Here is a 25,332-nt window from a genome sequence, read left to right on the forward strand (position 1 = left end):
CAAGAATGGGTATGCTTACTGAGCTGCATCTTGATAAGATATTAAGTCTATGAGAACCTGCTTTTCTTAGATCAAGAAAAAGAAAGGGCATCTGAAACTGGGTGGGTTTTATGAACTGTGAAAATCTGCCTATTTATGGATTTTTTTTTTTAAGTGTTCTAAATGCCCTTGAAATGCCATGCTCTCTGCTTCAAGACATGATAATCTCAACTTCAGGTACAGAAATTTGAATTAAGCTGGGGAGAAGGGATGAAAACCCTACACTTTTTTGGGAAAAATGACTTACAGAAAGGTCCTTCTTTTGTACTTTTGTTCCAACAGTTTCTATTTACAACAAAGTTTTTTGTTCTGTTAAAAAAAGGTAAAACATTCTTCTTTCTTTAAGGTGTAAGAGTGTAAGGACATTCTGAATTTCTATTGTTGTAAGGTTATAAGATTTCCAGCCATTACATTTCAGACAGTAAACTTGGCTAGCTGTCTGTGGCCTCAAACAGTGACTATAAATTGTCAGTTAAACAAATGCAAAATTTTCAACAAGATTTTGGGTTGCTTCAGGTTGTTTTTTCAAACTGAAATATGAGCTGAAATATCACATCACTAGCAGGGACCTAGTGCATCCCTGTGTCCTCCTAGTAGGATCAGCTATACCAATGTCATTGCTGATAGGATGCTTGTTCTATCTGTTAGCAAAGACTTCGACAGTAGTGGCAACCCTCAAGCTCTTCAGATAGCAGATTGCTTTTATGTCCTTGCTGTTGAAGTGCTTCTTCAGTTACAATTTCAGTATTTTCTGTTGTAACTTCAGCTCTTTACTATACATTTTCTTCACCCTGAATAAGGAGAGGAAATCATTCCCGTGCTTTCCAGAACCATGCTGCATACCTCTGAAGTCGAGTGCTCATTCTCTGAATGGTGTTGCCCAGCTGAAGTACAGTACTCCAGGAGAGGAAATGCCATGCTGAGTAGCATAGAAGGTTTGCTTAGAATACGGCTTACTGTGGTGGCAGCCTTTTCTGAAACAGCCTGCTATTGACTTATGTTCAACTTCTGATCCTCTGTGACAGAGGGATTCATTCCTAAGGCCCATTATTTCCTTTTCTTTTATGTTCCTGTCTAGGCATGCTATGGGCCTTTATCCTTGTCCTTTTTACTTTTCAGTCCATTTTTCCATTCACTGTAAAGTGAGTTCTGAAGCTATTCTCCAGAATATTCTGTATTTCTCAGCTTGAAACTCTTTGCAAATTGAGGATTAGGGTAAATGAGGAGATCTTTATGCTTGTTAGTGGGAAATACTAAAAAATACTGGGCCTACCATGAATGCAGAACTTCTTGGTTAAAAAAAAAAACCAACTGATTTTATCCATACATGGTTTAATAATAAAGCACTTTTGTCCTTGTTGCCATTAAGTTTCTCCTGTGCTGCTAGTGTTGTTCCTAATAATGCTATGACTGTGACATTCTTAGCAAAGATGTTAGCATCATCTGCCTCTCTTATCTATAATTACTTCACCTTTTTGGACTTTGCATAATTCTGATGTTTTTCTGCTGAAAAAATTTTCTGAGCTGTGGCTTTTTTATGTTTCACTTCAGTTTTTGTGGGTAAGAGGCTTTTTAATGCCTAAAGTTAAGTAATTAAGCTGGAGTTCTTTGCTCTTTCACTTGCTCTGTTTTGTTAGGCACTGTCCTCACAGTTTCCTGTCCATTTGACTTTTGAGGTTGTGCAAGGTGTCCACTAGCTGCTCAGTCTTGGTGAACTGCTTTTTGTATTTCATCAGATCTAGTCAATATGAAGATATTTTACTTGGAAATCTGTCTCACATTTCTTTGCTTTTTTTGATGCCTTGGAGTGGCTACCTAGAATAGGGGCTAGACAAGATTAAGAGAATAAAAGTGGATATTTATTAAAGGCCTTCAATAGGTGGACAGCTTCGGCAGTCAGAAGCCTCCCAGAGGGTCTACAGCTAAGGGGGACTATGGTCATGTGTTTTTCAGAGAGGTTTGGCCCATTTATATAGCAGGGGTTAATTGTCCAATTACAGCTTCAGGAAATGAAGTCATATATCTCCAGTTTTCTCCCACCCCCCCAGCTCACTTTTGTTTGTACTTTTCAGAGCCTGAGGCAGTAGGGTGTCCTTGAGTTTCAGGCCTAGAGGAATTGTTTTGTCTGACCAAAATGTGAAGGCAGTAACTAACACTTCATATGAGATTTAGAGTTATACACTAAAGTAGTACAGGATTTGAATAATATAAAAGCTGAAATCCTAAGGCATCAGTTTAAGCTACACTGTTGACCTTACATAACTAGCAATTTATAATAAATATTTTGTAATGATTCTAATATAGTTGAGATACATGCAACAAAGCTTGGACTTTCTGGCCTTCTTGATGTGCCTTGACCATATATTCTCTTGTCTAAATGAGAGGCTCAAACCTAACTATTCCAATATGTAAGCAGAAGCTTTACTTTAGCTGTTTCTTACTACTGGCATATACGCTTTTGTGCTGTATATGTTTACACTGCCTCGCTGGGTTTAATTTTCACTTCATGTATGCTTTCCTGTTTGCGTGAAGTCAGTGAAGAATCTGGGATTTAGTCTCTTGGCACAATTCCATCCTTCTCGGTTTTCCTCCATGTCCTCAATATTGTTTCAAAAAGAAAATGTCATCTCTCCATAATGCCATTTGATCTCCCTCATCAGTAGCAGGTCCTATAAAGCTGATCTTACTGATTGGGATGTGCTTTTCTGAAGTTTTACTTAGTTTTAATTTCCTTCCTTTCCCAGTCATTATAAATTGCAGTGATTTCAGTCTTAATAAAATTTGTTTCTATTTGGACTATTTCGATGCATCTTGTCTATTAGAATGCAATTTATATGGTCTTTTTGCCATTGTTTCTTTTCTGTAAGCAACAGAATATATTTTAAAAAAATAATAAAATGGTAAGGAGTTTACTGTTGCTTTCCCAGAGTTTTGCTGAAAGATTTGCTAACCTTTTTCCCCACACAGTGAAAATATCCATTATGTTCACCTTCTTTGCAAATCCTATGTGGTGGGTAGTTCCTCTAGTTACTATCAAAGGAGTTGTCAATCCCTCTTTTTATTCATTAGTGAGTCACCTGATGGCACCTGAGGTGTGTATATGAATGAGTGTTTAAATCGTTTTTCTGACTTGATAGATTTTTGAAACTGAGCTGTGAATATACTAAGTATTTGAAAATGGTGAAACTGCATTTAAAGTAGAGTAGTACATGTGACTTACTTGGTATGCTTAATTTGGTTATTTCTAAAGTATGATTTAAACGTAGTGATTAGCTCCCCCCCTAATAGTTCAGACCCTTGTCTTAATATTTCTCTTTTGCTGGAGGCATGCTCATTCTTCTAGTAGATAAATTCTAGTCCTACTGCTGTTACAGTCTTACTTGAATGTTGATAAGGACAGAACCCAGACTGGGAGCTTTGTTACTGACTTGCAGAGTATAAGTGTATGTGCTTGGTTTGAGGAACTTTATGCTCTAATTTTTTAGAAACTGTTATTCCAGGTACTTCTCAAGCTGTGTAAGAGCTTTTGACTTTATACTGCCGTCCCAATCAAGTGGCTCAGTGTGACAAGTATTGAAAAGATGTTTGCAGAAATTCCAACATGGCTTATGGGAGTGAGAGCAAAATAGAAAGTAGATTTAAAGTAACATCTAAACTAAATGAAGAGCCATTGGTGCTCTTTCCTGGTAGAAGTGTAGCAGTTAGAGATAAACTTTTTATGCTCTTTTATCTTTCTGTTCTCTTTGTCTCCTCCTTGTTACTGTGTGGTGCAGTGTTGCTGAGTTGTCCAGAGTGAATCAAGTTCTTAGTGACCTTAAAGATAAAACTGCAAAGTCTGTTGGATAATTTTGGAGACCATACTGCTCATAGAGCACCATAACAACTTGTTAAGAGTGTGGTCAGATGAGAAGGGGGGAGCTCATTGATAGCTTACATTTCTCCCAAAAACCTCTGCTCTCATCTTTGTTCTCATGATACTTAGGGCCGTTCTACTGGATGGATGCCTCCTGTGAGTTTGTTTAGCTCCCTGATGTAATGGTCTGCTGAGCTGGCCCTTTCCCACTTTGTATTATAAGTAATGTTTTCTGCCTGACTAGTTGTTGAGATATTTGGCAGGTCTCTAGATGTCTGCAGTATGGTTCAAAGAAATTGTGTCCCTGGAGGCAAAGGTGGCAAAGACCTCTTCTGGATTGGAGTCAGCCTTTGATTCGCTCAGCATCTCTTGGAATCTAAATAAAAGTGGGAACTCTGTGTCCTGGAAAACAGCTTGAAAGTAGAACAAAGCTGTGTGCTCACTTAAGAGATTTAAATACTTCTGTATGTATTTAAGGTTAGCTTAGGCTTGGAAACTAAACAATGGAACTAAAATTTAGATAAACACACCTTTTGTAGTTGTGAGTGCTTAAGCAACATGGGCTGAAGTTAGATTAAAGGAGAAATGTGGTAACTGCCCTCTTTAGCCAAGTTTAAGAAGAGTCTTGACATAGTGAAGATATGTGAAAGGAGCACTTTGACATCCTGACAACAGATTCATTGTTGCCAGTTGGCTTTGTTTCAACAGGATTTACAGCTGTAAATGGGATGGGCAGTTGTGTACAGTGGTTCATTGAGAGTTACACAGAGCCTCTCTCTATTATTATAAAACATTGAAATTACACATCTGAAATATATCCAGTCACTTTACAATTGAGTGGGATCCAAATCTGTGGTAGATATTTGGCAAGTGTAGCTGTTGTCTTGTGCATCATATGTAGCTTATGTTTAAATTAATGTGATCTTTCTGTAATTTAAACGAACATCAAAGAGGATTCAGATGAAAGTAGTTTAGGTACTGAATTAAAGCCCTCTAATTTCACTTTGGAAACTGTGTAGGATTCTGTGGCTTTATAATTTTGAATTTTTATTCTGTTAATATTTCTGCTACTTCCTCCTTTCCTCACTCCCACTTATGATAGGATGGTATTTTGGTTTTTTCATTTCTTAAAATTTTTCATCCCAGTCTTCTGGGATTTTAATATGATCTTGTGGGTGACTGATCTCACAATTAAAATGTGGGGCAGAAGGAAAACTGTATTTATGATTTGTTTGTCATGCTAAACTGAAGTTTATGCCCAAAATACAGAGATTATTTCTGTTGCTGAAATGAATACTACCCATTGCTTCTTGTCAGATTGAATATCAAGTATCTGTTGAGAATAAACCTTCCCATTCCTTCCTGTTGGTGAGAGTATTAGTGATGACAGTGTTTATAATTTAAAATACAGTTGGAAGGCCAGCTTCCACAGTTTGTCACAGGTTGGTTAATACGGCAGTAGAGGGGAGATGGATGTGGCTACTTGTGCAAGTCTATTACTCAGGAGGCCTGTAAATTTGATTGGCTGCTGCAGTTCTTCCAGAATCATTGGATTTGAGAGCAATAGAAAGATAAGATATCCAATTACCCAAATGATTTGCAGGGTTAGCCAACGTTGTCTTGGAAACGCAAGTTGGAACAAATTAAATTTTAAGCAATAAAATAATCTTAAAGCACGTCTGGGAACAAGAAAATTTGGCAGTGGCACTTACCTGAATTGAATCTTAGCTTGACATGCTGTTGTTTGACATTGATATACTATGGGGGCCTAAACTTTTAAATGGCATGTTGCCTTTATTTTTTTTTTTCTTTTGCAGCCATTGCCAAAATGGAATGTAGTGTATTAATTTTAAATAAAAGGGCATTCATAATATATGCATATCTCTGTGCTCAACCTGGATTCAATAACTCATGAATAGCAAAGTTCACAGAATGCTAGCCTTAATCATTTGAAGCTTTTGAATGTTTAAGTTTTGAGATTTAATTATAACTCCAACATCCCCTCATCTCCTGAACTCTTAGCAACAGAGTTTTGGAGGTGCTAGAGTCTTGCAATAGCAAGTACTAACAAAGCATGCAGAAAGCTAAGCACAGTGAAACATGTCTTGTTCTGTAATTACTCTCTGAATATGTGTGTTTTCTGTTGTTTTTGAAGATCTTGATCACAAAAAGAATAGAAGCTTTGTCATTTAACTGCACTGCTTGTTTCAATGATGCTGTTGGAAAAATTAAAATATTAAATGGATATTAAACTTCAATACAAGACTAAAATATACAGTTTCTAACTGTGTTTCACAAGTATTTGGGTATTTGAGTTCTGGCTTGCAGCATGGATTAAAAAAGTGTGGTTAAGCCTGTCCCATAAAGAGGGCTTTTAGTCATATGCCTTATAGACAGGTAGAGATGAAAACTGGGCTGAGGTCAAGCCATTTGCAGTATTCTCATATGCTTCGATTTTCTTCTCATTCCTACCACAGATAATCTCAAATGATTCAGTAATGACCAAAAGTGCAACACTGACCTTTCCTCCCCAGTGGATTACTGTGTTACATGTTGTAAATGGCAGGAAGTCCATTTTGTCCTTCCAGGAGGAATTCAGTATTTTACTTGGCTTTCTAAGTCTCGGAAGTGTGAGGAGAGGCAGAGTGCTTAAGAATTACCTTCTTAAGCTTTTGTGAATCTGTTTTAACAGTATATTCCTTTCTGCACAGTAAAGGTTGATTCTCTTATTCTTTTGCTTGAAGGGCATGAATTAGGTCATGCTTCTTTGGTATTATCAGAACTTTGGAATTTTTTGCTTTAATCATGTTGTTCCTAAGCTGCATTTTTCTGAATTTATTATAATTTTTATTTTCAAAATAGGATCAAAATAATAGCTTAAATAAAAATTTAATAATTGAGAATACATAAAGCCATCCTTCAGAACAGGCGATAGAGTGCTTTCAGGTCTGATCTAACTGTGTGATTCTGGAAGTTCAGTGCAGGTAGAGTAACAACCTTCTGACATAAAATGGACATTTTTAGCTAACCATTGCTTTGTAAAATAAAGTCTGGACAGTTTTGACGAGTCTCAGCAATAATAATGGAGCAGCTGTTGCAGCACAAATGATTGGTAAAACTAATGTGTTGTAAAATTTAATTTTTGTCTTAAATCACCATGGATGCTATAACTGAAGTTAGTACTGGGATATGTATCGGTAGAGACTGGTTGGAGCAAACCCAAAATTGCTTGCATTGAAACCTCTGAAGCTGAAAGAGGAAGTCTGGGTTCTTCACTTAGAAGTTAAACTGCTGGTTCCCATAAGCTAGGGCTTCTTACATTAGAAACTAAAATGCACATGGGTGTTTGTTATGCTGTGAAATAAAATTTTGATACTTGTATTATATTTCCTTTTAATTTCATGTAGTTTTCAAGAAATTATGGTGATTTAGGTATGATACCTTATGTGGAGTTTTGGAAAGTAACAGGCTATCAAAGGGCAAAATTACCTGGAATAACTATTGTAAAAGAAAACAGAAAAAACCTTTTTTCTACCAAGGCAGAAGTGAAAAAAATTCCATTATACAGACAAGCTTAATTAAGTCTGTAGTAAAATGCCTTATTTAAATAAGTATTATATTTAGTAAGTAGTCTGGCTGCTTCGTTCTTTGTCATTATGTTGAGAATTCACTTTAACAAGTGAGCAAGACAAACTTAAGTACAAACACTTGAGTTTGGAAATAGTTAGGTCAAAACATTAAGTCCTTAACTAAATGGAACAGAGGCAAAAAAATTACACAAGAGAAAAAATCCATTGGATTTAATTTTACCAAATGCAGCTGAATTCCTTCATGTTAATTTTTAATGATACTTCAGAAGAGAGGGTAGCACTTCAGTGAGGGGTCTGACAAGCTAGTCATTTGCAAATAAATCAAAAGACAATCATTACAGCAGCAAGAACCAGTGAATGATGTAGTTTTGTTATTCTTTGATGGGCCTCACACTCAAGTTCTCTATTAAAAAATGAATGTATTCAAGAGGCTCTGCATTAAGAACACAAACAATTAGGGGTACTTCAGATGCTTTGCTAAGAGCTGCCATAGAGCTCAGAGGACTTTGATGAGAGATGCAGGCTTCTGTAGCCTGCTTTAGCAAGGAGCCACAGGACATGGGCAATTAGTCGTGTTTGTCTATGTTTGAGCAGTTTTCTGCGAAGTTACCTTTGTTTATTCATCCTTAGGACCTCTCTATATCTCTCAAGATTAGCAATCAGGTAATAGTTATATTATATTCGAAGGCCTCTAGAAACAGGAGATAAGTACCTTTATTTTAAGAGTTAGAAATTCATGACCCCCAGGTCAGGGGGCTTACTCTAATGACACCAGTTACTGAAACTGTCCTTGACCCATTCAGAAGGGGGTTTTGCCATCCAGAATGAGTGTGTATACACTTTTGGCACACGTGCATGCATAGTCAAGGGTCATTCACCTTAAAAAGCAAACGCACATTGTCTGTTGGACTGTTGCAGTTACATTTAAAGCAACGAATGTCTCTTTTTCTCAGTTCTGAAAACAACCACTTGCAACTCTTGATAAGCAAAATTACGTGAATTGTGCTTTAAAACCTAACTTTCACAACTTGCTAGAAAATGAAAGTTTTTTAACTTGTTTGTGAATGAAAATATTTTTTACTTAATATTATATGGCAGCAAACAGGAGGTGCATGAAATTGCGTAGTAGATAAATAATTTAAGTATTTCAAATGTATGAAAACTTAGACAAACCGCATATTAAATGCAAGCAGATTTTTTGTGATTATATAGAATAGGTATTTCAGTTTTCAGTGTAGATATCTCTTAATTGTCACTCATAACAACAGCAAGAAATCTCAAAATAAGCTTATTTCATGGCATGTACATTTAAGTTTATCTACCACTGTAACTGCCTTAAGGTTGCTGTTTATATATCGTCATCAATGATGCCTAGCTTTGGTAAAGACAAACTAAGAATAATACACTTTTGTTCTTTTTTTTGTTCTGACACTAAATCAGGTGTGATAGTACTGGGACAATAATTTTAACAGAAGACTGATGTGGAAAGGATGAAAGCTGATAATTTTAGAAAAAGAATAATTTTTTAGAAAATAAAGAAAACATCTAGCGAACAATCCACCTTCATTGGAAGGCGATTATAACCTGATGCATGTGAGACTGCATTCTTTTATTTTACTGCTTGATATCATGCATGCTAGGTTTTTACAGGGTAGCTCAGATATTTTCGACAGAAAAATTAATAATATGGACAACTTGCATGTTTCACGGACTCTACTAAAAATAGGATTGCATTTTGTTTCATTATAGCAACAATAAGGACATTTGCCTCAGAATAGGGAGACTCCTGTGTAGACCATACAGGCCAAAGAACTTTTCAGTAGACACTGAGTGAGTTCCTTATTTTACTCTTACTCTATCCTCTCTTGTCACCTGCTATGATTCATACTTGCCTAAAAAACAAAGTTAATCCCATTGGTCTAGGCAATTAAATCTTTGGATCTTAAACATCTTAGCTAAACATTAGCCAAACAGATTGTTCTGCAATAGAATACCTTTCCATGATGTGTCCTGCTTTCTGGGGAGCTATACTAGGTATGTGGAAAAATGCCCATTAGTACATGTGTGGTTGTTTTTGGTTTTGTTTTTTGTTTGTTTGTGTTTGGTTTTGTTGGTTTTTTTGTTTGTTTGTTTTGTTTTAATTGGTTTTTTTCTTTGTTTGTTTGTTTTTTCCTTTAACAGAGAAATGCCAACAGTTTTGGTAACAGTTAAGTCTGATAACCAGTAATAGTTAAGCTGGTAACTTCCAATTGTTGTCTTTGCTATTCTGTATGTAGTACCAGTACTAAAGGCTAAATGTGGAATTATAGATGTTTTATGGTTGTGGCCCAGACAGAATGGAAAAAACCATTGTGGTACTCCGTGAAATTATAGCTGTTTCGGTTGAGAATATTTTACCACCTTGTTGCAAGGAGTAAAGATTTCCTGTAAAGTAGCTGTCACTTCTTTGCCCTTATTTTGGAGAAACCTTTTAATCCTAGGCAGAAACCAGCCCAGAACTTCCTTGGAGGCATCTGCAAAACTTTATAGAGTGAGTGTGTCAAATACCAGGCTTTGGTCAGATGGAGTGCTTCTTGTGGAGAGAGAAAAAATATTTTACAGGTCTAGATGCCATAATGAATTTTCTCTGTGTCTGACAGAGGTTGGGAAGGAGGTGTTAAACTTGCTAATTATATGTAGATCCCAAATTGCTTGCGTCCTGAGACATAAAACTAGCCCGGTGGGTTTTGTATCCCAACTGTTATGTGACTGATGTATAAAGATCAAAGTATCCCAGTGTCTTCTTAAAAAAACCTCAGAATTATGGGAAGATTCAGGAAAGGACTTGGCAGAGAGTTAACAGTTTTAGGGTGACTTAAGTGATTATTTTATTTTTGCTCAGCTTTAATATGTGTCATTTCATAGAAGGCCTAATGATTCACAGTAGTGACCACTTCTTTCTTGTGTCTTGAAACATAAACACCCCCACGCCCCCTCCCCCCACCCCCAACTAATCAAGAAATATCTTTAGGGGTTAATTGTATGACAGATTTACAGGAGCTGTTTAGTGTCTTTTACATAAGCTGTGTTCTTGTCTTGTTGCTGATTTTGGTTTTGTGCAACTGTGCTACAGTGACTGAAATAGCTGTTTTTGAAGACTGAGGAAATTCTATAGGGACCTTGAGGGTTAATTATAATAGTGGTTCTGAATTACAGGCAGATGTATAGGTCTGAAATGCTGTAAACACAGGTAATACTGAGTAATGAGAGAAAAAAATCCCTTTACCACACCAGGAATTCAGTGTTTAGGATGACATGCCAAAATGGGGGATACAGAAGTATAAGATAAATGAAACTGTTGAAAAGTGGGACTCAAATTCTTTGTACTGCTGTAATCTCTGTTGATCTCATTGAAGGATTGTTCTGCTCTTTACTGATTCCTAATTTTTCTGCCTTGTTCTCCTGCTGCTCATGGTTTCACAAATTTACTGTTATAGACTATCACATTTTCTCATACGATTTTTTCCACATTTGCATTATTTTAATTATCTTTCAATATGGATTTTAGAAGTCTGTACTTTTTGTCTTCTTTCTTCCTCGCTTCTGTTTTAGTATTTCTTTTGTATTCCCGATGGTATGTTTCTGTCGTTTTACCTTCTAATAGGCAGATCAAATTGATCACGAAAAAACATTCTTCTTCTATGCCTGTTGCCTTCATGTTATGCTGCTTGATAATTTGAGTAATAATAAATCTACCTTTTAAAAGGCTTCATCTTGGGAGTTAATGGATTTAAAAAATGCTCTGCTTATTAAAGAACTATATACAAGGACCAGATTTGTGCCTAAATGTGTATACAGATTAGGTACTTTAGACATGGCAGATGTCTTAGAATAACTAACAAAATCTCCTTCCTTGTCTGGGCTTACATATTAAGTATTTATATTTGCAGTTGTATGAAAAACGGGTAATTTTTTTGTTACTTGCTTCACTCTCTGAACATAATATGATCTTGTGTACTAGTTAATGTATGTCAAACCGCCTAAAATGCAGTTTTTAATAAAAATACTTTTTCCTCTGTAGACAGAAATTGCCAAGAGATTGAATACAATTTGTGCACAAGTCATCCCGTTTTTGTCTCAGGAAGTAAGTAAAACTGTTCAGCTGTTAAAGTGCAATTATGTTGTTTTTCTGTTTGCAAATTAGCTAGTTTTAAGATGTTAATTTTATCACAATACACAAGTGTAAGGAACATCTGTTGTAGCTGAAGTGTGCAAACCCCCTGCTAATTGATCTAACAAATCTGAGTTCAAACTAGTGACAACGGCTCAGCTTCATTCTTTGCCTGAGGAGAGTGGGAGTCTGTAAAATAGTAGTGGTACAAGAAAATTCTTTCATTTCTAATCACAGTGATTGTTTATTAGATACTCAGTTGTCGAGTGCAGATCTAGTGAAATAAGCATGCTTATATTCCCCACATACTTTATATCAAAGGTGAAGGTTTTAGCTGATATGCAGAACATTATTTAAGTTTGTAGACCTACATTCAGTCAGAATGACTGATTTTACCATGTTGTGGGCAACTGGTATTCTGTTTTGAAACTTAGTATTTTCAAACCCTACATTTGTACAAAGAGTATTTGTAATTCTTGATTTCAGTTGGTTTTGCTATCTGGGCATAGAGTCTATAAATGTTAAAATTGAAACTAATGTAAAGTTGACATTATTATCCTGTCAGCTCAATTAAAAATTATTATTCATTTGCCAGAAAACTAATAATGAAGGGATGTAGTGTAAGAGATAGCTGCCTTCAGGTCTCTTCTTTCCTTTTGAGCAGCTGAAAAATAGGGCATTGTTACCTTTTATCTGCATGAGATGTCTTGTAATGGATAGCTGTGGGCTTCTGCAGACAAACTGGTTATTCAAGTATTTGTGATCCTGGTTTGATATGATGTGCTAATACCTTAACACAGATTCCTCCTTATACCTCTTCTTCTTTCAATAGCATCAGCAACAAGTGGCCCAAGCTGTAGAACGTGCCAAACAAGTGACCATGGCTGAATTGAATGCCATCATCGGGGTACGTGGCCTTCCAGGTCTACCTCCTACAGTGTGTATAACTTGCTTTCATATCTTACTGCTTTGCTATTTTTAAAATAAACATAATGTTTTTATATCTAACACTGTTTTTTATGCCCAGTGTTGCTGAAGTGTTTTTGGTTTGCACATATTTTAGCAGAGATAAAGGTAGTAGTTCACTTTGTTAGAACATAATTTTGTCCAGCAGTGCTGCATGTAACAAATTTTTTTTTCTGCAAGAAATATAGTTTTAGGAGAGTTGCTTGTTTATTTATAAGTACTGTATGTCAGTTGAGCTAGTTACTTTTTCCTCATGCTTTTTGTGACACTTGAGTTCTTGGACCTTATACAACTATTCATTCTTCTTTCTTTTCCTTTCTTGTGAATCTTTCATGAATTTTAAATTAGCAAGCTACTGAATAGAAACTTCACTTGCTTTTGAAGTAGTATTAATTGTCTGACACAGTGTTCTAATAGCCTTTCACCAAGAATGTGCTTTTAAATATGCTAAAAAAGTTAATACTACTTGCTTGTGACTGGTTGTCAATCACAAGTCATTTGCTTTGTATTAATGAACTTTTTGAACCATACATTCCTTCCACTGTATGAGTTCATTTCCCCTGCCACTAAGTCTGGAATATTTCTCATGTTTTCTGCCCTTCCGACTAAGTGAAAGAAGTAGCTGAAACAAGAACCTGTCTTTTCTGATTTTATTCATATGTGAGCGCCTTGAGCGGATTCAAATTACTCATTTATCAATTTATGTTAATTGCTTGTGAGAAGATGCCCTGCTGGTCTTTATAGTTCCCTCAGACACTTTGTAATGATAATTAGACATGCTGCTGTACGGATTAACAGTGCCATAGTCCAATGACGTCTACAGACAATGGAACCAGTTAATCCATCTGTGCTTAAAATTACATCCCAACTGGAGATGGAAAAAAAAAAATAGGAGTGAGGGAGGATTAAAAGAATGAGCCTCAGCTTGAAAATGCTCCTTTCATCAGTTTCTCAATTGCAGATCTGCAGTCGGGTTGCCTGTGGTAAGCTATTGGCAGTCAATTAGGTGAAATAAACTGGGAGGGTGACCTTCATTTCCTTTTAATAGCTTTTCCTCCCTGAAATGGGGAGCTTCAGTGGATTTTCAGCTTAAATTTTATTCAAGCTGCTTTATTACACTTGACAGATTAGCTTTGCATAAACATACTCCCCCTTCAAATCTGTGCTGTTTTTCCTTCGTATGAAATTTTGACTGTTATTTAGTTGATTTGCTAATCACATCTTAGAAACCCACACAATTACATCTGTATTTGTCAGAATCTCCTCTATGCTTTGCTTGTGTAATGAATTAGTTTATGAATACCTGATTTGATCTTTGAAATACACCACATGTGCATTTGTGGTATTTGATTAGCAAAGATTAGAGAACCGTACTTTCTTGCATTTTTTAAAACAAATTGCTTCTTAAGGATAAAAATGGTATGAAAAGCCCTTCGTTATGAACTAGTTTTAACGAAGAGTTTATGCAGTAAAAGGAAACACATTAAAACAGATTTTGGAAGATTCTTACTTGCCTAAAAATAGTGCTACTTAGACAAACCAAATTTTGCCATCTCAGGCATATGATCTGCTGCTTTTTAAAGTCTGCACAGTACAGTCTTAAAAGCTATAGGATCTGCAAGTACCACATGCAATTAAGAACTTGAGGATTTTTGGGCTAGCAGGGAGGGAAGCTCTTTGGAAGCAGGAATAGTAGGCTCTACTGTTCTTGTTTTATAATTACCTAAGATTTACCTGAAGAAATACTTTCATGTGTCCCATGAAAGACTTCTGAATGATGCCATACAAATCCAAAACGGTGAATGTGCCCAGCATGTTAATTGTCTCAAAATTTGTTTGACCACATAGATGCATGCATTTACATAATGCCAAAATCAGATGTATGTCCCAGTGATCTTTTACAGTCTTATTAATCAATAGTTTGTGCATGTGCTGCACAATAAGTTTCATGCTCTGACATATGCTTGGTATTGTTTGAAAGAGATGGTGTATGTCCTGGAAAATCTGAATAGCATAAAATCAGGCTGACAATTCAGTAGACCTTTGCTCCCCCTCACTGAGCACTCAGGGTGTCAGGCCCTTTCCCCAGAGGGGAGGACACATCAAAAGCCTGTCTGTTCCTACAAACGGCAGCTGCACTGAGGGTGAGCACGGCGCAGTTTGATAGCAGCTGTCAGTATTGTTCAGGGGCCCGACTTAGTGTAAAGAACAATGGAAGGGCCATGCTGCTGAAGTGCAATGTCTTTCAAGATAAGAAAAGATATAGTAATTTAACGGTTTAGACACCTTTTATGGGCATGAAAGATCATCAAACTTCTTTTCAGGCTGCAAGTAGGCTGGACCAATCTCTTAACAGGAGAAGATACAATCAACAAGCTTCTGGTATCACGCAACCTAAAATGCATGCATATGATAGTTCTTGAGGATAGGAGAGAAATTTCATTTTCCTAGCTGGTACTGACGTGCCTGGTTTTTCTTGAATAAATAAAACTTGCATTTTTGCCAAGATTTGCCTTTTTTCCCCCCTCTTCCTTTCTGTCCTTAAGCAACATTGCTTCCTGACACCAGATGATTCAAGAGTTTCCCAACTGGCTTCCTTTAATTGGAGAAATTCCTGTTTCTCCAGTGCAATGTGTGAATTCTGGAAGGGAACAAAGACTTTTTAATTACTGGGAATAATGCTTTGAAATACAAAGTGTTTTTGAGCTATATTTAGTTCATACTTTTTATTTCCAGTTGAAAAGAGGGAGGCCTATTAGTGGACAGACTATGAGGATAGAGACTTACGGTCTCACAGGAGTGGTATTTTTCAGAGAATTTGCCTGCAAAATCAAAAACTGGGCTTTAGAATAGGTGTATATTAAGCATGTACAAAACAGAATGATTAAATTGACACATTTTTTAAAGAAAGTAATATAGTTGGACTCAGTGAGCTTTTAAGCAGTGCTAATCCTCTGTGTTCATTAAAAATTCTTACTTCAGGAAAAAACCTTGAATGGTTATTAACAGTCATACTCCTGGCCTTATCCTACATGTTTGTGAAGGTTTTTACTTTCAGCCATGGGATAGCAGTATGGCTAAACAATATTCCTTAATATTTTTTAAAATAGCACCATTTAATATTTGTTATATTAGAGTAGGATGAAGTAGCAATTTTGCTAGGTAAATAATGGGCAAAGCAGAAACCCTAATAAAAAGGATAAGTGCCCCCATTAACTCCTTGGCATTGCTGTAGGCAGTGTCCACTTCTGCAGTTAAAGAAGAATCTAGACCATGGTATGAAAGACTTAGGTAGATTATTATGGTTTAACTTAAAGGGTTGTTTAGACTTCTTTTTGGGTGGATTGTTGGGGGTTTTTTGGGTTTTTTGTGTTTCATTGTTTGCTTGGTTTTTGTGGAGTTGTTTTCATGAGATATGTCTAGAAAATAAAAGGTTTGTGTTAGGGAGTAAAAGGAGCAGTTAAATTGGCATGTGTAAATACGAACAATGCGAGATTAGATTTACTTTCTAATCAGTAAACTAATTTTATGAGTAGAATATTCAAATATCTGAATGAGAAATACAAGCAGCAAACTGGAAACTCTTCAGCACTGTGTTTTTGATGCATGATTTCAGCATATTACTGAGAAGCCAGGCATGTCTAATTTTTCCTGTTGAGGTGAGTTGCTAATGTTTTAGTGAAATATATGTCTTTTGGACTGACAGTGCTCCTGAGACAGATTGAGTTGTTAGCCTCTGAGAGGCCTCTCCACTGTTGCATGAGGTGATTGGCTAAAGGATTAGCAAGATGTGGGATTATTTTTTCTCTCTTGGCTGTGGTTGCCAGCTATCTCTGGGATTGTAGTGTGTGAAGCTTAAGAGGATGAGGTTAACCTCTTGAGGGTTTATTCTTATGAGTGTGTAGTTAATCCTTAGAAAGCCTATAAATAACTAGGCTGTATGTTTCATTATAAAATAGAAATACAGACTAGAGCAGAAATGAATGCAGAATTTAGTGCAAGGGAAGAGCTAAGCAGCTGTAGCATTACTTAAAATCCTTCTCAGCCATGATCTGCATTATGTGCTGAGGGAGGGGAAATTGCCTAGTGCTTTTAAATTAAATAAAATGAGATCTAGTGAGCACAAGACACTCTCCTTACTTTTAACATTAACTCCCAGTAACTCTAGGTCTAAATTACTGAGCTCTGGCATTAGGAGCTCTGTTGTGTAGCAACATCCTGGGTTATTCTTAATATTTTAGAACATATAGAAATTTTGCTTTTATCCTAGGATTCATGGTAACTACTTCTAGAATACAAAGTCTCCCGACGTAATTTACCAATTTAAAGTAGATAGCAAGGGAGGAAGGTATTTGTCAGCATTATAGTCAGTATTCTCAAAATACCAGTCCCCCAACAATGGTCAGAGTTTTATTGTTAGTGCCACTAAGCTTGGAGGAAAAAATAAGAAAGTGGTATTGATGTGTATTGGTGACTTGGTCTACTCAAAAGAAAAAATCTGGGAGAAGGTGTGCAAAATATGAAAGAGTGGTGTTAACCAAACTTGATTTAATCTTGACATTGCACCCCCACACACCCACTCTCTGTGGACTGGTGGGAAATGAAGAATCTTGGAGCAGCAATATAGAGGAAGGTAGTATTGAAACAAGACAATTTTCAGTAGAAGAAAGTGTTCTCAGTCATTCTGGAGAGGGCAAAATAGCATCCAAAAGTCAAATGAAATTGAATTGCAGGCCAGACCTCCGTTGTCTTGCAAGGCTTCATGTGGGGTGGGTGGAAAAAGCTTCACCTTGGATCTTGCCCAAAAAAAAGAGCAAAGGAACTTCAGGTGGCTCTCATCAAGATCTAGTATCTAAACTACAAGTCAAAGGTGAGACCAAGTATGCAGTTACAAATCTGTGAAGCCTAAGAGCTTTCAGGAAAGGAGTGGAAGTATGACAATTGAGCAAAAATATTGTTAGCTAGTGCTAAAACATAAAGATAAGCAGCTGAACTGTGAATACAGAGAGAAGGTAGATTCTTATGAGATAGCATGTGAAGTACCAAATGTGAGTTGGTACCTCTTACTAGATTCCTTTTTGCTGAGAGGATGTTGGGAATACAGCATGTACACTTAGAATGCTGTAGATTTCAGCAGATGTTTGCAGCAGAGGTGAATGGTAAGTTTGGAAAAATGTGTGTATGATAACAGTGAACAAAAAAATTCTAACTGGAGTGTGGTTTCAGGAGGGGTTAGAAGGATTTGATAGAGTTAATTGATTTGATTTGGATTTATTGAAGAGTTGATTGATCTGGTTTGGACTGGTTTAGATAGAATTGTTTTGGTTGAATATAAGAAACTGAAGTTGAATACAAATGCTAAAATAGTGCAGTTGAAAGCAAGCATTTGCAGAATGTGGTTGGAGCAGTATGTGTCTGTACTCATATATGAAATTGTCACAGAGACTAATTTATCCTAGAGGAAAGTATTACTTCCTCTAAGAAGTGATTCAGCTCGCCTCTCTTGATTCAAGTGTATAGGCAGAATAGCTTACCTTGTTTGAAGATAGTGATAAAGTGGATAGTAGTCATAAAAGAAAGTTAAGTAAAAGGAGACAAAATGAAGAGATGTACCTATTTTTTGTCTTACAGGTGTCTACTTTGCTTTCATATATAGTAAGATATGTGGGGGAATAGGAGTAGAAAAGTCAGTAGGGTGAGATAAAATGTGATGTAACCTTCAGTACTTGGAAGCTACTGGAAAGTAGTTGGAAATATGGTACGTGGAATATTTCCATATGGTATGGAAATATGTTTGGAGGAGGAAGGAGTTGGATGGGAGAGGTGAATTGGTTGATGCAGATGGAAGAAAGATTCTGTTTGGATTGCATATGAGGAGAAATGAAATGTAAAGAAGTTCACTAACTTTACTTGAGGAAGGACAAAGGATGCTTATGTTCATGGAGTTGTCTCAGCCCAGCTTGAGTAGGAGTAGAGAAAGTTGTTGGGAGTTAGTATATTGAATGATATAGAGTTGCAGGTTGGCCTAATTTACAACGAAAGTGCTGCAAAGTATGAACCATACAGATTTTGAGAAGGAAATGCTGATAAGCTGATGTGAACCAGTTGCCACTGTGCAGGTGGGAATGATGCAGACTGCACAGGCAAAATACACCTCTAACTAGGTGCCAGTGTCAGCAGTGGAGTCACTGAGAGGAGGCAGATGCTGGTGGAAGAAGATACAGGGGGACACAAGTAGTATTGTTCTGAGGTGACTTCATAATATTTGTACCCCATTCATCTGTTTAGCCCTAGAGGGACCCCATTTGAAGGTTTCCTCCCAAAATTTGCCCTAAACCAGGACAACTGTAAATATAAACATTGGAAACGTACCAGAAAACAGCAAGCTGCTTGCCGTGTTTTTCATGGAGGAAGAGCAAGACAGACTTGAGATAAGGACTGTGTGGGAGGACAAACAAGAAGCTTGCCTTCCTTACTCTTTCATAGAGAGAGGCTAGCATAGGCAGTTAAGATAACTTCAGGAAATAGTAAAGACACAGTTTTCACAGTATTTTGCTGTAACTCTTCAATATGCATAAGAGTTTGTTTCAATTGCAGGGTTTCTGTTATCTACTAACTGCATTATTTTTGAATTTTCAGAGTACTTGCTGAAGTATCAAGTTTGCTATCTTGTATAATGGTTAATTGCCTGAACTTAATATTCAACTGCCTGAAGCAGTATTTAGTACTATTTAGAAAGGTGCTGCCTAGCTAGCTCTTTAGATTGAGTACTTACAAGCAGCAGTAGTGAGAAAGTAAAGGCAAGAATTAGAAAAAGTGCTTAAATGCATGATCAGAAATAATTATCATTTGGTGTGTCAAAGTCGTTATGGAATGTAGAAAAAATGTGTAAGATTCTGGTCCTGGCTTGGAACACTAAATAATGATTGGTGTAATGCTTTTCTTATGACTGTCATATTTATCATTTTTTGGTGCCTCTGAAATATTTTTGTAGTTAGTAGTAGCTGGGACAAAAGGGTAGTGAGTATAATTTCAAATCCTCTATTTAAGTTCTGGATTTTAATTTACCAAAAAGCCTTGCTACTTAATAATTTCGGTCATGTTCAGCAAGAGTTAAAATTCTGGAGACTAAAAGAGCCTGGAAGGAAAATAAATACTTTTTAAGATAATCATACGTCAGTAATAAAACCCTCTAGAGTAATATCTGTAAGTCATTTCCAAATTGGTGCATGCTTAAACTAGTTGTTTTTGGCAGCTGTGCAGTAGGAGCATACTTTTGAAGTGTTGTTGGACGGTGGTGGTATGCTAACAGTAGCTAAAAAGGCAAATACATAGATTAGGGGTTAGAAGGTGAGTAATAGCAGGAATTTATGGTTGCCACAGAAATGAAATGTGCTGACAGTTTCTGCAGAGCAGAAGCAGTGTGTGCTGACAGCTTCATTCTAGGGACTTAAGGCTTGCATCTGAGTCTTCAGAGAAGGTGGTATGTACTTGTCTAAAATTAAAGAAAAGCTTGTTCTTGAACTGACTTTGGCAGTGATAGAGAAATGTGAATGTTTTCAGAAAACCAGCCTTTGTCTTGTCTGGACTGGGAGATTTTAGGGTCATCTTCTGTGACTTTTATACTGTGGTTCTGGATTTGTTACTTTCTTAGAGAATCTGGGAAATCCTTTGGTGGAGACATGTTTTCCTGAGCGAGGATCATTTTTTCTGTGGTGACTCTGACTCTACCCTTCCTGTCCTGTGGCATCTGTTTTTCACAAATTCTTGTTTGGCTCTTCCATTGTGGCTGTCCTTTTCTCCCAGTTGCCTTCAGCTTTGCTGTTTATCTCTTATTTCTTCAGAATAAAGCTTAAGAAAAGAAAAAATGATTTTATCTAAGTTAAAAACAAGGTAAATAACATAAATAATGCAAGGCCCCATAAAAACATGATCTTCTGAATAATTTCTGCTTGGTTTTGTTGTTTCTTTTGCTATGAAGTGTTTGAGACAGGAATTGTTCTTAAACAGGTCCTGGAGTACACATTTTTTATTTTTACAAACACACCAAAGATCTATATTTTTATGTAGAACTATAAGCAGTCAATATATAGATAACATACACAGAACAATAATATATATATATATAAAATATGTATATATAATATATAGTATATGTTGTATTTAATGATATATTAGTGACACATTAAGATTTAAAATGTTGTGTATATGTCATATAAAATCTGGTGTGTTTGTACATACATAAAAGGTTTTATTACCAAAAGGGCTTCTTTAGTTTGTGGGCTGCTTTTTTGTGTTTTTCTACTCATGCTTCAGTGGGCCTGCACGTGGTACAACCTACAGAGTTTTAGGTTGATTTGCATTGCCTAAAAGCACAGAGGAAGAAAGAAAACCCTTTTCTGTCGGCACAAGCCTTTGCGTGGATGCATCTGTAGTAGTGGAGTGTTTAATGCACCTTGGGGAGAAGATGTCACTGAACTGGAAGAATTCCATCTGCTGGCCAGTGCCGTGCATCTTCACTGCAGGGCTCTGCCTGCATGAGGTTACTTAATCCGTAGAGGTTCCACAGCGTAGAGAGGCTGTGAGAGCAGATCTACTCTGGTGAAAACATCAGTCCTGCTGGCAATGCTGTATAATTACTCTGTCTATGATAGTGGGAAATACTGCCATTTAAGAACCATTACTAAAAATTTGTTAAATACTTAATTGCTGATCGCTTTACTGGAAAAACAGCTGATGGGCTTATTCGTAGGGTGCGGTGGCAAATCATTTGGGTGGGGTCACCCACACCAGTCATGTACTGCTTACAAAAGTGATCTGAAGCGTATTATCTCTTATCTAATTCTGGTGCTTGTGCTTGCCCTGGAAGATGCCAGAAGAAAAGGCAGTGAAACCTAGCTTTTTTACAGTAAGACAGAAAGACACAGTGAAGATAAGAAATTTTGCTTCTCAGATTTGTACTAAGGGAAAGATAAGAGTCCTTTCTCCCTTGAAATGTATAGTGATAATGTGGAAACAAATCAATGGTTAATAAGTTAGCCTTGATTATTAATTTTTAAATGCTTTTTGAATTTTATTGGGAACCACTGAACACCTGTTTTTTAGTTCTGTAGGTGTAAAACTAACTACAGTATTAAAATTTAAGAGTGGGATCTCATGATTCAGAAAAAGTACTGGGTGTGTATTGGTACTGCCCATGTAATTAAGAGTAGCCCAAGCCTGTCTGGCATTGGAAGACTTTTTTTCTCTTCTCATTGAAAAAGTTCAAAATTTCTCATAAAAGTGGAAAATACTTTAGAATGCAAGCCAAAGAATACATGTACAGAATCCTAATCAAAGAATGAATAAGGTTGGAAGGGACCACAGGGGGACATCTGGTCCAACCTCCCTGCTCAAGCCGAGTCATCCTAGAGCACCTGGCACAGGATTGTGTCCAGATGGTTCTTGAATATCTCACTTGAGGGAGATTCCAAAATCTTTCTTGGCAGACTGTGCCAGTGCTCAGTCACCTGCACAGTAAAGAAGTTCTTCCTCGTGTCCAAGTGGAACTTCCCTGCACATCAGTTTGTGCCCACTGCCTCTTGTCCTATTGCTCAGCAACCCCGAGCAGATCAGATCAGTAGATCAGATGACCTCCAGTGGTCTCTTCCAGGGTTATCAATTTCATGATTCATGAACAGCAGAATCACAGAATGCCTGAGGCTTTGAGGGACCACAGAAGGACATCTGATCCAACCTCCTTGCCTAAGCCAGGTCATCCCAGAGCACATGGCACAGGATTGTGTCCATGTGATTCTTGAATATTTCCAGTTGAGTGAGACTCCACAACCTCTTTGGAAGATTTGTTCCAGCACTTGGTTGCCCACAAAGCAACCTCGTGTTCCTCGTGTTCCAGTGGAACTTCTGTGCATCAGTTTGTGACAGTGGCCTCTTGTCCTATTGCTCGGCACCTCTGAGCAGAGCCTGGATCCATCCTCTGACATCGTCCCTTCAGATATTCAGAGACACTCATGAGGACTACTCTCAGTCATCTTTTCTTGAGGCTGAACAGGCCCAACTCTGTCAGCCTTTCCTCATACATGAGGTGCTCCATCTCCCTAATCACCTTAACTCCATTAGGTGAAGGCTTCACTTGAGCTGAATAGAAGGACAGGATCACACCCCTTGTCTTGCTGGTAATGTTCTTTGTGATGCAGCCCAGGACACCATTGGCATTTTTGGACACACTGCTGGCTCATGGACAGCTTGTTGTCCACCAGAACCCCCAGGTCCTTTTTCACAGAGTTGCTTTCCAGCAGATCAGATCCCAGCCTGTGCTGGTGCTTGCGATGATTGCTCCTCAGTGCAGGACCCTGTATTTGCCCTTGTCAGATTTCAGAAGGTTCCCCTCAGCCCATCTCCAACCTGTTGAGGTCCCTCTGAAAGGCTGCACTCTAGGGTATTGGCTCTTACTCCCAGCTCTGTGTCATCAGTGACCTGCTGAGGAGACATCTGTCTCTTTATCTGAGTCACTGAAACAATACTGCGGTATTTTGAACCTTGGGGTACAGGCTTCCTTCCAGCTAGACTTCATGCTGTTTTGAAGTAGCTTTGTGATTACTTTGAGCAGATTGCTGGACCTTCTGTATCTTATTTTTTTCTTTTAGTAGTTAGAGTGACACAAGGGTTTACTGTACTTAGATTCATTGTATCAGTGGATCACTGAAATGCAACTCCTTAGTTACCTTAGAGCTGAAATTAATTTGTGAAAAAAGGACTGTTTGGGGAATATGTGTGGCCAGCTGCCTTTATCCCAGTATAGCATCAGTTTTCTGTTTTATGAGAGGCAATTTATGCAACCCTTTATTGCTTAAAAATGTTGTTGTGCAATTGATACTTATTAGTGTGGTTTCTGTTGTCTGAACAAGCAAAAACAGGAAATGGGAAAAACTTTGAAGATCTTTCTGTTTAGAAATTTAACAGACTTGACTTAGATATTCTTTCTGTCTTTACTTGGAAAATTCTCTTCCCGGTAGAGTTGTGGGGTTTAATTTGCTTTTTTCGTGGGAGTGGAAAATCTGTGTGAAGACTCCAAGACACTAGTCTATACATCTCCTTTAATATGCTTTAATAAAGCTTGAAAAAGGAACAGGATTTTACCCATGGCACAGCTGAGCTTTTAAATAATCATGCCACACAAATTCTGTATGTGTGAAATACATGACTTTGAATAGCTTTTGCCAATGTTGTCCTTTTATGGATTTAAATTTCTGTAGTACAATGATATTTCATGTGGTTTATAGATGGAAGATACTTGCTGAAGATACTGTTCTTTGTTTCTGAAGGGATATCTCTCCCCACATTAAGCACTGTGGCTTGTTCACTTAAGGGTAATTTTCAAACGATTTCTACAAACCCACATTCTTGGCTCATTGGCTAGACATGCAGCGGTGGGCACTTTAAAATTAGTTTATTGTCATAGAGTGTGCATTTCTTCCTTGTCAGAATGAAGGATTTAGAAGACAAGGAAGCAAGGAAACCAGATTGACCAAAATTCAACAAATATTTCAAAGGAAGTAGTTAGAAAATTAAAAAATTATAATAGTACCTGCCTCATTTTTCTAAAACTTGTTTAAACAGGGGAAGCAACTGTAAGCAGTAAGAATTAGCACATGGCATAGTGGCAGGCCTGTCACTAGCAGGGAGGCTACAAAGATGATTAAGGAACTGCAGTATCTCACTTATGAGGAAAGGCTTACAAACTTGGGCCTGTTCAGCCTCAAGAAAAAATGACTGAGAGTAGTCCTCATGAGTGTCTCTGAATATCTGAAGGGAGGATGTCAGAGGATGGATCCAGGCTCTGCTCAGTGGTGCCGAGCAATAGGACAAGAGGCCACTGTCACAAACTGATGCACAGAAGTTCCATTTGAATATGAGGAATACAAGGTTGCTTTGTGGGCAACCAAGTGCTGGAACAAATCTTCCAGAGAGGTTGTGGAGTCTCACTCAACTGGAAATATTCAAGAATCACATGGACACAATCCTGTGCCATGTGCTCTGGGATGACCTGGCTTAGGCAAGGAGGTTGGATCAGATGTCCTTCTGTGGTCCCTCAAAGCCTCAGGCATTCTGTGATTCTGCTGTTCATGAATCATGAAATTGATAAGGCTGGAAGAGACCACTGGAGGTCATCTGATCTACTTGCCCCTCCTCAAACAGGACCACCTAGCGCCAGTTATGCAGGACCATGTCCATACATGTACATGTCCACGTACATACAGCTTTGGAATGTGTATAAGGATGAAAACTGCAAAGCTCCCTGGGTAGCCTGTGCAAGAGCTCGGTCAAAAAATGAGTGTGTTGTAATGTCCAGGAGGAACCTCCCATATTTTAGTCTGCATCTATTGCCTCTTGTCTTACGGTTGGGCCATACAGTGATGGGCTATAAAGGTAAGGGTCTGGGGTATGTCATAAGAGGTGGGGTTGAGAGACCTGGGACTATTTAGCCATCTCTAGACATATTGCTGGATGCTGTCTGTCTTTGTTCATGTTTCTTGTAAGGAGAAACCCAGAACTGGATATAGTAATCCAGCTACAGTTTCAACAGGAATAAGTAGAGAAGGATACCCTAGAAGGAGGATCCCCCCTCTCGACACCTGTTGGCAAATACTTTCTCTAATGCCGTTGGCAAATACTTTGTCCAATGCCGCTCAAAATGTCATTCACCTGCTTTTCCACAAGGGAACATTGCTGCT

At 37.6% G+C, this 25,332-nt stretch overlaps 1 protein-coding gene across 2 annotated transcripts in view; it reads left to right on the forward strand.

Moving 5' to 3' along the window:
- Positions 1-25,332, forward strand: part of TLE1 (TLE family member 1, transcriptional corepressor) — a 74,401-nt gene that overhangs the window by 11,648 nt on the left and 37,421 nt on the right. The window contains exons 5-6 of one of the 2 annotated variants that reach the window (XM_066339653.1): positions 11,543-11,605; positions 12,465-12,569. In XM_066339653.1, the coding sequence (XP_066195750.1) occupies positions 11,543-11,605; positions 12,465-12,569 (168 nt within the window). The remainder of the gene's footprint in view (positions 1-11,542; positions 11,606-12,464; positions 12,570-25,332) is intronic. The other variant, XM_066339654.1, reaches the window with a different exon arrangement.

Source organism: Sylvia atricapilla, chromosome Z, assembly GCF_009819655.1.
Source record: "Sylvia atricapilla isolate bSylAtr1 chromosome Z, bSylAtr1.pri, whole genome shotgun sequence".
NCBI lineage: Eukaryota > Metazoa > Chordata > Aves > Passeriformes > Sylviidae > Sylvia > Sylvia atricapilla.